The sequence below is a fragment of the Mustelus asterias genome, chromosome 12 (assembly GCF_964213995.1).
Source record: "Mustelus asterias chromosome 12, sMusAst1.hap1.1, whole genome shotgun sequence".
NCBI lineage: Eukaryota > Metazoa > Chordata > Chondrichthyes > Carcharhiniformes > Triakidae > Mustelus > Mustelus asterias.
This window is the reverse complement of record NC_135812.1, coordinates 100,316,811-100,333,468: the sequence shown is the minus strand read 5'-3', so window position 1 is coordinate 100,333,468 and position 16,658 is coordinate 100,316,811. Positions and strand designations below refer to the sequence as shown.

General features: G+C 40.8%; 1 protein-coding gene across 1 annotated transcript in view; it reads right to left on the bottom strand.

Annotated features, from left to right (window-relative positions):
* LOC144501740 (BAR/IMD domain-containing adapter protein 2-like) overlaps positions 1 to 16,658 on the bottom strand; it is an 81,443-nt gene that overhangs the window by 26,228 nt on the left and 38,557 nt on the right. Inside the window, exons 4-6 of the mRNA XM_078225718.1 lie at positions 10,079 to 10,140; positions 9,365 to 9,436; positions 6,711 to 6,848 (exon numbers count right to left, since the gene is read on the bottom strand). Coding sequence (XP_078081844.1) covers positions 6,711 to 6,848; positions 9,365 to 9,436; positions 10,079 to 10,140 — 272 coding nt within the window. The remainder of the gene's footprint in view (positions 1 to 6,710; positions 6,849 to 9,364; positions 9,437 to 10,078; positions 10,141 to 16,658) is intronic.

Sequence of the window (16,658 nt, the reverse complement as noted above, 5' to 3'; positions counted from 1 at the left end):
TCCTGAAATGCAGACTAATGATGATGTTGGATTGGTGCTCCAGCATGTAATGTCATGACACAGGTCCACATCCATGATTTCTACAGCAGTGATTTCCCACACTTGTGTTATTAGGAAGATAGATAACCTGCCCCATCAACGGAGAAGTACCGCAAACCTTAAAAATCTAGAGGATAGATATGCAGTGGGTGCAGTCAGTAAAGTTTTTAGAAAGTTTTTAAAATTAAGTATTGCACAGGACATTACAACAGTATATAAATCAGGGCATTCCTATTTCAAAAGTACAACATTGGTTATAAACCTCTAAGGCATGCTGGGCTTATGAAAGGTGGTTTATAAATGCACGTTCTTTCTTTTTTGTAAGTGGCTTGCTGGGAAGATAATAAAAGGTCAATTTGGTCACACAGACAGAAAAAGAGTATGAGCAAAAAGGAAGTGTTCCAGACTAGAAAGATGTAGTTAGTCTTGCTTCATCGTGGTCGCAATGCATAATTTTAAAAAAAGCAACATCCAGAAATAACTTGGAAAATGAGAACAAAATACCAAAATTTAGTGATGACATCCAATGAACAGAGGGATATTTACAAATTGGGAATTGGGCTCGTGAAGCCCCCACAAGGGCATATCCAAGACATTAGGAAGAGTAGGTAGGTGAAAAATTCAATGGGTCCAATAGTTTCTTGTTCTCCCATCATGGCAAAGATTATTTTGTTCATCTTCTGTGGCGTTTAGTGGGGTTCCTAGTGGGTATATAGATTTTCTGGTAAGACTGATCATTGCCTGCAAGGTTCTGCTGCAAATAGCTTGACTGAGCTTTGAACAAGTTACCTGCTTGGGATTTCCTCTGCTTGCATTTTCTGCTTGTTACTCACTTGCTTTTGAAGGAGGCGTACCATTTATTTGGTTGCACCAGGTGCAACATTCCTGGACAAGCATCTGCCAGGACGCCAAGTCAATATCAAAACTCCTGAAGCTTTCAGTTTGTGCAAGTAGCACTTCCTTTGCACACCCCATACTCAAACTCTCCTTAGAAGATTTGTTTTGGTGGGCAAGTATCAGGTATTCTGTCTACATGACAATCCCAACTCAGTTGAGACCCTCTCAATATGGTATGGGTGCTCGGAATGCCAGCTCGGGTCAGCACCTCAAGTGTGGTATTTTGTCCTGTCATTTGATCTTCCAAAGTTTCCAAAGACGTTAAAGTAGTCCAGGTTTTGCATGCTTACAGCAGAGTGGACAGGACTGTTGCTCTGTAGAGTTTGGTAGGCAGACTTATTCCTCTTCATTCCCTGACTGATGTTCAAAGTCTGCTGAACAGACTTGGCAGTTTTTGGACATGTCTCATTTTTGACATCAACATTGAGAGAATGTGCTGCCAGATCTCCACAAACGAACCTCTACATCCCGTTTACTGACCTGATGATGGCCTTTGACAGTCAATCATGAGGGCTTTTGGAAGGCAGTGGAGAAAATTGGATGCCCTGAGAAATCCAGCATAATGATTTGACAGTTCCACAAAGGCACACCAGCAGGTTCCCATGTACTGACAATGCTTCAGACGTCACTAGTGGAGTTAAGCAGGGTGACATGCTAGTACCAACATGTTTTTTCTGCCATGCTCTATGGTGCCTTTCATGGTGATCCTGGCACCAAATTAGATTTCACATGGATGGGAAGCTGCTCAATCTGAGATGACTCGAGACAACATAGACCAAGGTCTCCAAGGATACATCTGGTGATTTCCTGTTTGCCAGATGACTGCACTAGCTGCCGGTTCAAGGCTGCATGGGCTCGTTCTCCAATGCATGAGACAACCTTCAATTAGCTGAAGAAAACTGAAATAATATAGCAGCCTGCTTCAGGAAAGTCCCATCTTCAGCCCAAGGTTTCAGCCATGACTAGAACCTGTCAGCAGTGGATAAATTCACTCATCTCTGCTGGGTCTAATGGTACAGAAATATGAAATAGTGCATTTTTGGATGCAAAGAGAGGATTTTAGGATTCTAAATAGACCAAAAGGATCTTTGGTGTGCAGATTAACTGGTCATTGGTTGTGGTCGTGCAAGTAGATGAAACTATACACAGTGCAAATGGAATCCTAGATTTCATATTCAGGAGGCATCGAATATAAAAGCAAGATTTTACAATTTGAACCAGTAGAAAAATGCTTGAGGCTCCTGAAAAATGAATATATTCTGGAAAATAAACCAGGGTCACTGGCAATTTTAATTGCAAGAACATCTTTCAGTCATTTCATGATCTCACTCAAATCCTATTTGATTTGTCCCATTAGTTCTTTGTAAGTGCATTTACACTGTCCTTGTAAAGGAACAATAATAAAACCTACAACAAGAAAGCGATTTTGTTCATACTGTCAAGATTTGACAGACTAAAACCCTCCATTACAAGGGAATCCTAGAAGAATTCTTCCTCTTGGAACCATCACCTGCATTGTCCTTAGAAACAGCACACCTACATGGAACATTTAACAGATTTAAAATGTTATGACAGCTTTCTAAAAGCACTGGTGATACACAGTGCAGCGTATGACTCATATTGTGGTTGGCGGTCGTCAACAAAGAGCGTGTGGGGGTTGGGATGCAGTGGGGGAATCACCCTTCATTGGAATCACTTTGAAGAAAGTTGTTAGAAAGTTTTAAAATGCATTTTGGTTATTTAGAGGTATAGTTTTGGGAGAACAGATAGGAATGCCCAGATATCAGCCATTTTAATGTAAAAAAGGGACTGAATATCCTCAGCACATAATACGCATATTATAGTGGTGTGTGAGGTTGGCTTACCTCCAATATCATCTAAATAAGAATTGTAAGGTAACATGATTATTTGTAGAAAATTATAACCATGTGCATATGAATGAAATTCCTCTGACCTATTCTTATTCCTGAATGATTTACATTTGGCACAAACCTTTTTTTGGTGGGGTTGGGGGAGAGGGTTTACACACACAAAACTGTGGCAGGTTGAGGCAAGTTAATGTTCTACAAAGGAAGAACGAGTGGTCTGTAATTCTAAGAGCAGTGGAACATCAGCACACAGCATTCCTACAAAGCACACAAGCCCAAACGCTTTAGGGCTATAAATTTTAATAAGCTAATTTGTGTGTAGCTAAAATGGCCCTGCAAGTGGTGCGATAACGCCTCTCAAAGCCACAAGGATTCTCAGCAACACCACATACTGCTGAAGTGTCTCGTGTGACTTTGTCTCCATGGCATCAGACACACAAAATAAATTTAGTTTGATAATTAAGGGATCGTATAGTACAGCATTTCACTTCCCTCAATTACTTACAGTACCTGTTGCAAGTTTCTCTAAATCCCAATCTGGTCTACAGTTTTTCTTTATTCTCTCATGGGATGTAGGCGTCACTGGCAATACCAGTATTTTTCGTCCATCCCTAACTGCCCTTGAACCAAGTGGCTGGCCACACCATCACAGAGAGCAATTAAGAGTCAACCATATTTATATGGGTCTAGCGTCACATGTAGGCAGACCAGGTAAAGACAGCAGATTTCCTTCCCTAAGTGACATTAATGAATCAGATTTTTTTTAAACAACTAGGTTTTCAATTCCAGATAAAAGTAAAGTTTATTTATTAGTCACAAGTAGGCTTACATTAACACTGTAATGAAGTTACTGTGAAAATCCCCTAGTCGCCACACGCCGGCGCCTGTTTGGGTACACGGAGGGAGAATTTAGCATGGCCAATCCACCTAACCTGCACATCTTTGGATTGTGGGAGGAAACCGGAGTAGCCGGAGGAAACCCACGCAGACATGGGGAGGATGTGCAGACTCCACACAGACCCAAGCCAGGAATCGAACCCGGGTCCCTGGCGCTGTGAGGCAGCAGTGCTAACCACTGTGCCACCGTGCATGATTTGAATTCAAATTTCACCAGCTCCCATGGTGGGATTTGAACTCTTGTCCCCAGAACAATAGCCTGGGTTTCTGGATTGCTAACCCAGTGGCATAGTGATAATGTCACCATCTGCTCACTGATGCCTCACAGCGCCAGGGACCTGGGTTCAATTCCCGGCTTGGGTCACTGTCTGTGCGGAGACTGCACATTCTCCGTGTCTGTGTCGGTTTCCTCCAGGTGCTCTGGTTTCCTCCCACAGTCTGAAAGACGTGCTGGTTAGGTGCATTGACCCAAACAGGCACTGGAGTGTGGCGACTAGGGGAATTTCACAGTAACTTCATTGCAGTGTTAACGTAAGCCTTACTTGAGACTGATAAATAAACTTTACTTTTTTTTTACTTTATGACTAAAACTCATCCAAAACTCTGCTGTCTCTATCCCAACTTTCACCTGTCTTGCTCATCCACCCATTGATCCACCACATTGCTCACTGAACTACACTGGCTCCCAGACCTCCTGGATTTAAAAATCCTCAACTTATTTTCAAAATCTTTTAACCCTCATTATAACCATAACCTCCTCCAGTCCTAAAAACTCCAAGGTCCCTCCATTCCTCCACCTCTGGCCTCTTGTGCATTGATGTGGAGATGCCGGCTGGGGTGAACACAGTAAGAGTGATGTCTGTGTCGATATGCGCGATCTTCTTGGAGATCCTCTCCACTTGGAGCCGGCAGTTTGCAGTGTCGATGGTAGTCATGATGTGGAGAGGCCGGCGTTGGACTGGGGTGAACACAGTAAGAGTAACTCTTGTGCATTCCCAGTTTTAATCACTTCATCACTGGGGGCTGTAAAGTTAGTCTTCTAGGGTCTAATGTCTGGGATTCTCTTCCCAAACCCCTCTACCTCTCAACTCTTCTTTAACACAGTCCTTAAAACCTCCCTCTTTGACCAAGCTTTTGGCCACCTTTCCTCGTGACACCTAATGTGGCTCAATGTCACAAAACCACCTGCAGATATTTTATTACATTAAAATGGTTATATAAATGCAAACTGCTGTCATAAAATACATCTTGTGAATACTAAAAGGATTAAGACTGTGAACTCAATGTTAATAGGGCCCTCAAACAGCTTAAATGATTCTGTAGAAAGGTTAGTCTTAAAAATGCAATTAATCTAATTGCAGTGCAAGTCTTGCAAGAAGCCAAGAGCTAGGAAAATAAAAATCTTGCTTCTCCTACTCGTCACTTTTTGAGCTCTTCAGTGAAATTGTCCATACACCAGCAGCTGATACATGCTAAGACCATGGGATTTTGCAATAAGTATGTATTCAAGGCAGTTAAAATTTAATACACAAGAGTTCAGTAATTTAAATAGTCCAAAGATGATAATATGAATCAAAATTCTATAACTACATTTCTATCCTGGATTTTTAAAAATCTCATCATTTTCAGTGACCTATCATGAAAATATATTTTCAGTAGCCATCATCACTGTGGAATATATAATTTATCCATAAGAAATTGCCATCAGTCTGAAAAATGGTGTAGAGAACCAAGGTCTCATCATTTCTACTCTGGTGCGAGGCCAAGTAAGAACTAGGCTCTATATTCTCTGTGATTCAATAGGTAATTTAATCAGTGTTTTATTAGTTAGCTTAACAGACCAGGGAGGTCTCAGCTTCAATCCCTTGAGTTAACATAATTACAGCCAAAGCATCACTGACAGCACTACAATTGGCTCAGCATCATTTGGCTTGGGAGGAAAAAATAAATCAGTCAGGGTTTCTGCTTTGATTGTGACCCAGGGGTCTGTGCTGGAACATGCTGCTGATACCAAAAGATAAAGATACAATACACATATTTATCATTCTGAAAAGATGTAAATGACAGTATTAAGTGTATTGCCTCCCAAATCTGTTCTCATCTTCCCAGAATTCCATGGTTGAATCAGGATTCCAACTATTCTGTTTCCCATGGTTAGAAACTTACTCTGAGCTTTGATTGCAGAGGATTTCCAACTTCTGGGACTGAACTTTGTGGGGAATTCATTGCCAGTGTTTCTAACAGGTAAATCTTAGGGTTAAGCCTAATGACTTTAGTTAAAATTATGTTATATTTGAAACATATATGGCTGGATCAAAAGATAAGTTAGTGCATGTAACTGCTTTGAAGAAAGTAAATTAAGAAAACGTATTCACAAGTACTTAAAGCTTGTCAATGTAAATATTCACCAAAATCACCACACAACTATATTTTTCCCCCAAGATAAAAGTGGTCTGATAACGATGTAATTTTTTTTTGTTTAAGCAAAGTCTATAGCCAACATTAACATTGAAAGAACAGCTTTTCATTCTAAACACAGTTTTGATTTCAAGCACTCCTGGGTCAGGTGAGCACAACTCTGTCTACGGCATCCCAAACGTGTACCCTTTGAATCTCAGAACAGCATTCACTGCTGCATCAATGCACCATTTCCATTCATCAAAGGGGCCATTCTTAAGGCCTTGCTGAACAAGGTGGGCAATTTTACTGCAAAGTATTTGGACTGTTTACCCATGTTGGATTGAAGCCATCTTCACAGAGGCTCCTTTCAGTTTATAGTAGGAAATATTTTTCCGTTCCATTTAGATTCGGGAAAGACCACCGCTCCAACTTACTGGGCTACTCAGCCTCCCAAAATGAAAAATAATTTCACCACCTCCCTGCCACACATCCACCCCTCCGCCCCAACTCCCGCCATACGTTAACCTTTCCAAGAGAACTTTTGTTAATCATTTCCAAAAGGTGTTCAAATAACTGATCATGTGAAGAACACCAGGGGAAAGTCCATACCTGCATTTCTTTATCCCCATATTTCTGTGGGTTTTTGCTCCCATGGCTCTTTCTTCGCAATTTCTTCAGCTCTGCGTGGCATTTTTCCAGGGACTCCAACCTGGCTTTGTGTTCAGCTTGATACTTCTTCAAAGTTGCCTAAAGGGAAAATACAAATAAAAGTAAATTAACAAAATTGTCAATGGTGACAACTTTTAGCAACAGGAAGGAAGTCTGCCTTTGTTGTGGGTTAATAAAGTAGAAGTAAAAAGGAAAAATGTATTCAAAAAAATCCGGCAAGGCACAATTATGGTATCAATTTCAAACCAATTTTAATTCAATTCACTTCCTAATGGTTTCTAACACAACCTATTTAGGAGGTTCAATATTTCAAACCTATCATTAAAGGATACAGGTGAGAACCTGTTCTGGCTTTGTTAAACAAACAAAATATGATAAACCTTTGGTCTATCAGTAAAGGTAGCCACATCTGGTTCTATTGCCCATTATTCACTAAGGTTTGAATCTAGGAGACTTGAAGAAACAATGCTAAAAGAATCATTTGGAGCGCCTTGGGAGATTTTATTATGCTAATTATGCTGTATAAATGCAATAGTTATTGTTGAGGCCAGCCAGTCCATGTAATGAGAATCACATTTCTGGCAGTGGATATTAAAATCATGCCAATCCGTCCAAAAAAATCTACTGGAAGTTTACAAATTCTTCAAAGCATATGAGCTATAATGTAAATTTATGAAGTTTTTGGCTGACATGAGGTTCTCTTGGAACTATCTACGAATTTGACTACATTGATTATAGAATTGCCTCCAACTTGGGTCAACAACTTGTAGTGTTCATCATGACATCAGATTGTTCCATTCATCACTCAGATCAATAAATTAGTACAATAAATATGCTATACCCAATTCAAAAGCAGATTCACTCAACTGTTAGAAACTTTCCACTCCTGGTCCCCATGTTAGCCGATATTGTTAATGGTTCTCTAGCTCTTCATGTTGTCCTTCTCTCCTTTATAAAAGCCACCATCACCCCTCTTCTCCCCCCGCCTCCCCCCCCCCCAAAAAAATAAAATCTACTTCCTCATTGTCCTTTGTAAACTACTACTCCATCTTCAACCTCCCTTTCCAAAGTCCTTAAGCTGGTCTTTGCCTCCCAAATCCATTCTCATCTTCCCAGAATTCCATGTTTGAATTCCTCCAACCAGGATTCCATCTGCCAAAATACTAAAGCAGTTCTTATCAAAGTCACAAATGATATCCTGTGTTGCTGTGACAAAGGTGAACTTTCCCTCCTCATGTTCTTGACCAGTTTACCATCCTTTCTTCAACACTTCCCTACTGTGGTCCAGCTGGGTGGGACTTTTCTCACATCATTCCATTCATATCTATCTAATCATAACCAGAGTATCATTTGCAACAGCTTCTCTTCCTGCTCCTGCACCATTATCTCTCATGTCCCCCAAGGCGCTATCCTTGGCCCCTCTCATTTCCCCACATGCTGTCCCTGATGACATCATCAAAAAGACGGCATTAGTAGTCACACATAATCTAACGACACCCAGTTCCATCTTGCCACGATCTCTCTCAATTCCTCCACCGTTGCTAAATTAGTAGATATCAAAGTACTGGATGCACAAAAATTTCCTCCAATTAAATACTGAGAAGAATGAACTAATTGCTTTTAATTCTGCTCCTCAACTACCGACTCCATCCCTCTCCCTGGTGTGTCACATTTGTGTTCTAACTTGCATTTGTTTCCCTATCACACCCACGCTTACTGCCTACAATGGCTAGTAGTCAAACAACAGCTTGATTTTAACATGTTCATCCTAGTTTATGGGCTCACCCTTCCCTATCTACGTAATTTCCTTCAGCCCAAAAACCCTCCGAGGGCACCACTGTGCATTCAAAATTTTACTCATTCCACCAATGACAGTCATACCTTCAGTTGTGTAGGTTCCAAGCACTAGAATGCCCTCACTACCTCGCTTCCCTTCTTTAAAATACTCATTAAAATCTACCTCTCTGATCAAGCTTTTGGTTATCTTGTCCTTGTGCGACGCATTCCTGTGAAGGGCCGAGAGATATTTTATCACATCAAGTTGTTTTTGTTCGTGAATCGTGTGCCAGCTTACCATTGAATATTATAGAAAGGGCTGCAGTATCTCAATTGGATGAAATAAAGTTGTCACGTCAGCAAATGTGTCCGTTGTAAAATTTAACACAAATGGATAATGCCCATCACTTCCAGGGTGCCTGTAGAACCTACTGATGGGAACTACCGCGGCAGGAAACTTTTTCCAAAAGCCAGATGAAGTTCTAAACCAGAAGCTTCAGAAGACATTCCAGGAACCAAGTCTACTTGAAAAACTTCCCAAACCCCAATTCTCTAAAACCGCATTCCTTCCTAATAAAAGACTGGTGGGTCGGAACAATTTCAAAGCTTTAATTCAACCAAGTTCATTACGCTAGTATAGTCTTGAACTCTGTTAGATTAGATTACAATCTTGTAATCAGTTGATGATATGTTTAATTTAAGTTGAAAACATACCAGCTTTTCTTGCTGTAAAATTACACAATAAAGTGAACAGAAAGATTAATAATGATTTTATTAATCGAGTGGTGTGACAGCACAGCATTCAATGTGAAACTTACACTCAAGTATTTGGCATCTAATTCAACCTTCTGTTCCAGTTGCATCAGCAGCTCATTGTGGAACACTTTCAACTGCAATGACAAGAAAACGTCAGCAACATTTAATTTCAATAATGTCAAGAGCACAAGAATCCCCCTGAACGCCCACACATATGTACTCACACACACCCACGTTGCAGAGGCACTGATTGTACTTTGGATCCTCAGATTAGTCATGTGCAAGTGATGCTTCCCTCCTCCATAAGTTCAGTTCCTTAAAAGCTATAATTTTACCACACATACACAGTCTCTCAACACTAATTAACTTGGATTCTTATCCCAAGGGATGCACATTACAATTCTGTTTTGCCTCTTTTCCTAATCAAGAATTGCATTCTCTTTACTAATTAAAAATCTCAAAAAGCAAGGATGACAATTTTGATTTTTTTCCCCCCTCGAATAAAACTGCTACACAGCAGCTATGATTTTAATTTGCTGGCTAAATGTCAGACACATTTCTCTCAATCAGCAAATAGGTTTTGAACACAGGCGTTGAGTGTTTAATCTGCCAAAAATATATTAATTTGTAGCTAGTTCGTCTGAAAAATATCTCCTTCAAGGATAATTAAACAGAATTTAATTTACATAAATCTCTTGACAGAAACCTTTGCTCATCAGGTACAAGCTCTAGCAAATTCAGTGTGCATGCATACTGCCTAAAAGAGAAATACTTACCATTTCTTCAAGCTGTATCTGAATTTGCCTGTGGACCTCTGCCATCTGGAACAAGACATCCCCTGCAAAATAACAAACGGAAGCTAAAACAACTATTTCTACCATTTTAGAACATTAAGTGCAGCATCCACACAACATATGGACATAATGATTGAGGCAATTGGGATACATATTAGGTGTCATGTCAAAAATGGTGAACAAAAGTTTAATTAAAAATCTACAATTAAAACTCTGCTCAGAGGTTTCTTTGCTTTTTCTTTTAGTTACAGTTTTTTTCCACGTTTTTTTATTCATTCGTGGGACATGGTCATCGCTGGCCAGCTGGCATTTATTGCCCATCCCTAGTTGCCCTTGATTGATGCAACTGGGTGGCTTGCTAGGCCATTTCAGAGGGCAGTTGAGAGTCAACCATATTGCTGTGGTTCTTGAGTCACATTTAGGCCAACCAGGTAAGGATGGCAGATTTCCTTCTCTAAAGGACATTAGTGAACCAGATAGGTTTTTCCAACAATCAACAATGGTTTCATGGTCATCAGTAGATTCGTATTCCAGGTATCTTTTATGGAATTCCATCTGTCGTGGCAGGATCCCCAGAACATTAGCGGAGATTCTGGATTAATAGTCCACCGATAATACCACTAGGCCATCATCATTTCCACCCCCCCCCCGTAACAATGCCTGCTCCTCTCTGGTCACATTTCCTTCAAACATCCCCATAGACATCATCAATAACTCCCTAATTAATCTACTAAAAGGCAAGAATATTGCATTTGGAAAGCTGATGACGTTGCAAATTTAAACCTGCAATTTTGTCTACTCAAAACTACCTCCGAGCCACTTCTGGCCCTCCCATTACTAAAGCTATCTTTGACCTTCCCTCAGAATACACTCCCCTGACCTAAAATTTTTAAACTCACTCCAATCAAGATGTGATATACCGCAAGAGGGGGAAGGGAAAAATTATAGCCTTTATCACAACACTTGCAACAATCAGCAATGCAAGCCAGGAATGGAACTCAGAGCAGGAGCCTCTTTTGAATTTGTACATATCAAACACATGAACATTTATTTATATTATGTAGAATTAATTCAATTTTGGTGACTTCATTTTAAAAGTGGATACCAGTGATCCTCTACGGTGTCCCTTTGTCACTGTACTGGAAAACATATGAAAGCAATGAAATAAGATGCACCTTTGGGATGTGATCTAGGAAATCATCAAAACTGTACAAGTGATGAAGCAACTATTACACAGCACCTATAAATCTTAAATTCCTATCAAAAGTCCAGTAGCACAAATACTACTATAGTAGTTTGCATGTGGCCGAGTAGTTCCTTTAAATTTCCCTATTTTAGCGTGCAAGAAAGAATGTATTGCAATTTGATTCAAATTTTTCTTCAACTACAACAGTCATTCTCTAACGCTATTATGCAAGTGCAAATTACAGTTGACAACCAGTTCCCTCCCCCTCAGTGAACAGCACTTTCCAAAATGATTTCCACACAGCCAGCAGTGACAATGGACAACATTTTTCTTCCAAAAAGTCTTTTCCCTCTGCAGCCTGCCAATCATACTGAATCTGTTCAGTGCATCAACATACGGCGGGCGGCATGGTGGCAAGCACCATGCCTCACAGCGTCAGGGACCCGGGTACAATTCCCAGCTTGGGTCGCTGTCTGCGTGGAGTTTGCACGTTCTCCCCGTGTCTGCTTGGGTTTCCTCCGGGAGCTCTGGTTTCCTCCCACACAGTCTGAAAGACGCGCTGGTTGGGTGCATTGACCCGAATAGGCGCCGGAGTGTGGTGACTCGGGGAATTTCACAGCAACTTCATTGCAGTGTTAATGTAAGCCTTACTTGTGACTAATAAAGAAACTTTAACATACCAGTGTCATGCCACAAAGCAGCCCAAACGGTGAGGGCAGCAGTATGTGGGACTGGCTCAGTATCAAAACTTAGCGATACCAACTTTAAGCCTTTAAAACAGTTTGTAAGTTAATTTAAAAAAACAACTTCACTGTCAATACATTTAACAAACATAATTATTTAAATTGTTCTATATGGTATCAAAAATATATTCAAAGATGCCATTTAATTTTTTTTGTGAGCACAGGAAGGCGATGGCCCAGTGATATTATCGCTAGTCTATTAAACCAGAAACTCAGCTCATGTTCTGGGGGCCCGGGTTTGAATCCTGCCACGGCAGATGGTGGAATTTGAATTCAATAAGAAAAAAATCTGGAATCAAGAATCTATTGATGATCATGAAACCATTGTTGATTGTCAGAAAAACCCATCTGGTTCGCTAATGTCCTTTAGGGAAGGAAATCTGCCATCCTTACCCAGTCTGGCCCATATGTGACTCCAGAGCCACAGCAATGTGGTGACTCTCAACTGCGCTCCAAGGGCAACTAGGGATCGGCAATAAATGCTGGCCAGACAGCAATGCCCATGTCCCATGAATGGATAAAAAACCTCTTGGGCTGGCAAGAAGTTGTGAACACACAAACACTTCCAGCTTCACAAACAAGTCTTGAATCTAGTCAGCTCGCAAAGCCATGAATTCGAACGGAGGCTAGATTCACTACTACACTCCTACGGCACTTGCAACAGAATACAAGAGGGTCTTAAGATAATAATACATTAGCGAACTTCACGAGTGGGGCTGAATTCCTGCAAGCTAAACCTATGTCTATTAGGCCTATTCTCCATAAAAAAGTTTCCTTCACTTAAACTGATGTCACTACTAGCCACAAAAGGATGCATTCTCTCACTCCACAACAAACATATGGGCAAAATGCTTCTGTGATATATACCAGTCATCTTGCAAGCATATGGAGCCTCTTTGGCAGCTCCAAGCAGACCCAAACCTTTCATGGAATGCTATCTTACCCAGATCTCCCCAGCCACACTCTACCACAAATGGGTTAACTTGGAAAGCACTCAAAGGCCATCAAGGATTCTCATGTGTTCAGCATGGCTGTAAAAACTCCATATATTGCAAATACCCAACCCTATGAAACTTTAGCTTCATTGACAGGTGCTGTGAAATCTCAGTGATTTCACTGAATCAGAAGGAAGGCCACTTACCCTCGTGGCCTTCTCTCCAAGAGGGTGTGATTCCCAGCATAGACTTAATTGCAGCAAGAACCTCAATATATATTTCCCCAAGTACCATCTTCATCCACCCAATGGTATGTCAACTTCACAAAATATATATATTTTTCTCTGATAATAAAACATAAGAAAAGGAAAGTGTGCACATTATAGACCTACCACATACATTATGCTCCAATAGGTTGTCCTGACAATGGGCAATCATTGGATGCATAGATCTTGTAGTTGCTCACACTAATAAGCCTGGCCAGTCTTCAATTTTCCACCCTCCACAAGCTTCAGCTCATACTCTGCTGTCCATATCTTACCTCGCACCATGTCTCACACCCATGCTTGCTGATTTACATTGGCTCCAGGCCCCAACACCCTTGTTTTCAGATCCCTCCAATGATTCTTCTCTCCTCGTCTCTCACCTCCATCCCTACAATCCTCTGAATCCTTGGTCCTCCTCCAATCCTGGCCTAAAATCTAGTGGATTTTAATGATTTCCACTATTGGTAGCCATGCCTTCCACTGCCTAACCCCCAAAGCATGCAAATGTGCCGCCTCTCTTTTTGTATGAGAGGCTCCTACAGCCCACAATATCTCATGTGGTTTGGGATCAAATTGTGTTTGATAACATTCCATGAAGTGCCTAGGGATGTTCTTTGATGTTAAAAACTGATTTTTATTTTTAATTAATACAATCTGTCATTGTAACATGACATTGAAACAACAGGGAAGAGGGAATAAATATTGTGGGGCTCATTTGATTGCAGAGGCTAACAACACACACACAAAATATTATTATACTGCTTACAAAGCCCTGATTTGTTTACAAGGGGAACACCATTTCTATATTTGTGTCAAACTCCATTCAAAACAACTCCGGCTGGTTAGATCCGTCTTGGATGTCTGAAACTTTCACACGAGGTACAATAGCCAGGTAACATCAATAAACTTAAGTGCTAACTTTCAAAGTGTTTCTGATACTGATAAAAACAAAATACTGTGGATGCTGGAATCTGAAACAAAAACAGAAAATGCTGGAAAATCTCTGCAAGTCTGACAGCATCTGTAGAGAGAGAATAGAGCCAATGTTTAGAGTCTGGACGACCCTGGGCTCTGACAAAGGGTCATCCAGACTCGAAACACTGACTCTCTCTCCACAGGTGCTGTCAGACCTGCTGAGATTTTCCAGCATTTTGTGTTTTTATTTCTGAGACTGTTATGTTTAGCCAATCTAATAGCATTAACAAGGTTGGATCTGACTCAACCTAATGCAGCTTCTTGTGATACAATTGCAAAAACCATTTTTGCCATTCAAGGTGGCAGTGGTACAGTTCTGTAAAGATTTGTGGATCTCATCGTCCATTTGCAGGCGAGTCAACCATTAAGAGCTTCACAGTTAAGCCTAGTTCTGTTCCTGACACACCTTTGTTGTTGGTAAATGAAGCAGGTATAAATAGAAAGTCTGTTTGTTCCAGTTGCTAGCAGAAACCTGTTTCTATGCAAAGTCTGCCACTCCCAAATGATGTCAAAATATCCTCGCAAAAACAAAGTTGTTATTCATGTAGTGTCCTCAAACATACACACCTATATTTAGCACTGCCTACAAGTCAAAAAAGAAAATCAATGAAATTTCAAAATGCATGTTGAATTAAGGAGGAACATTTCAGAGCAGATTTATAAATGGCAACAGTTGTTGTGGGCTGCCCCATGTAGATTTGTGTAGCCAGGTAGGTCTGGGTCTTACAATCTTACGCTTAGCTGCATCGATACGCTCAGATATTATCTGGATCATAGCCATTATAAGCAGTGGCACCATGATTAAAAGGAAAAGAAGTGGATTGGAATGGGGAATCCTCATTTCCCCTGGGATCACATTTCACCTATAATTAGAATTAGATCTGACTGGATCTTAAGAATGGGAGTTTCACTGATTATTTTTTTTAAAAGTTAATTTGACTTACCTAGCAGTGCTGAAGATTTTTTTTCAGTTGGGGGCGGGGCGGGGGGGGGGTCGTAAAATTGGTCTGCACATGTTTTTGGACACTGGTGTCACAATTTGGAACCTGCCATTCTGATTCCCAAAGTGGCAGACAGCACACAAATTCTGTGCTGCCTCCTCATTTAGACTATTTCTGTGTGAGCTCAGCCTGACCCACACTGCTGACTGGCTGCAGGAACAAGGTAGGGGGAATAGTGAGATTTCAACATGTCTGCTAGCTAGACTCTAGGTCTTAAGGAAGCATGTTGTAAATGATTAATGCAATTTCAATCAAGGGAATTGGAATGCCAGTGCAGAGAGGGGGCTCTGTGGATCATGGATGTGAACAGGAGGGCAGAGACAATACGGCCCTAAAGAAATGTTCTCCATAGGGGCTGTGAACAGAGGCCACGGTGGTCAATTCCTGGAGGCTGGCACTGAGGACCTGGCAGTGGCATCACAAGAAGTTTAATGACTTCAAGGGGATGCTTAAAGTCAATGAATGCATCTTCCGACATCTCCTACCCAGCACATCACCCAATCTCTCTCTCAGCTCCATCAATCACCCAGTTGACTCCAATCAGTTCACATGCCTAGCATTCATTTACTCTACCTCACTTTCATACAACTTTCAATGATCCCAACCTCACACCCTCCACATGCCTCCACCTATGTCAGGCACAACATCCGAAAACAGTGCCACACCATCACTGGCATTGTGCTCCTTCTCTTGCAGGAAGAGATCTACATAACAGAAAGGGTAACAGAGAACTAGCAAGGGCACCCAATCATCCAGATAGATAAAAGAGATGGTGCTCTGAATGAGAGGACTGTACAGAATATGGCCCATAGTATTGTGTGTCACCAAGACCATTCGTGATGACAGCACTTCTTACAACCCATCTCAATACTCACCCCAACCTCATCCTGCCATTTGGCTTCATAGCAAGTTGCAGACAGTGTGACCTTGGATCTCTTGCTTTACATTCAACTCCCGCCATCTTCTCCCTTCTTATATTACACATTCAAATACTAAAGAACTGACACCTGGCTAGCCACATTTTGCATAGACAAAGAGGTGAGATTTGATCTTAGGTGACTGATTAAGAGTATTGCATCTACGAAGTATGTTAAACTAAAACGGCTCTAAAGAAGTCATAGAGGCACAGAAGGTTAGCTCTGTTCTCTCTCCACAGATGCTGCCAGACCTGCTGAGTTTTTCCAGTATTTTCTGTTTTTATTTCAGATTTCCAACATCCGCAGTATTTTGTTTTTATTGTAGAATTAAAAATACTTTGCTTTTCAAGTAGATCCCTTGCGAATGCAAATCAGGGCAATTTGTAACTTTTAATAACATTCCTCAACAGGTTTAAAAATAAATTGCCTTATTTTGTTATTGACATATTCTGAAAACATAAAAGGTCAAAACAATTTGAAATTATCTCAATATTTTTTTTAAAGAAAGGGTCCCTAGTTTGTACACTCTTATTTGCAGC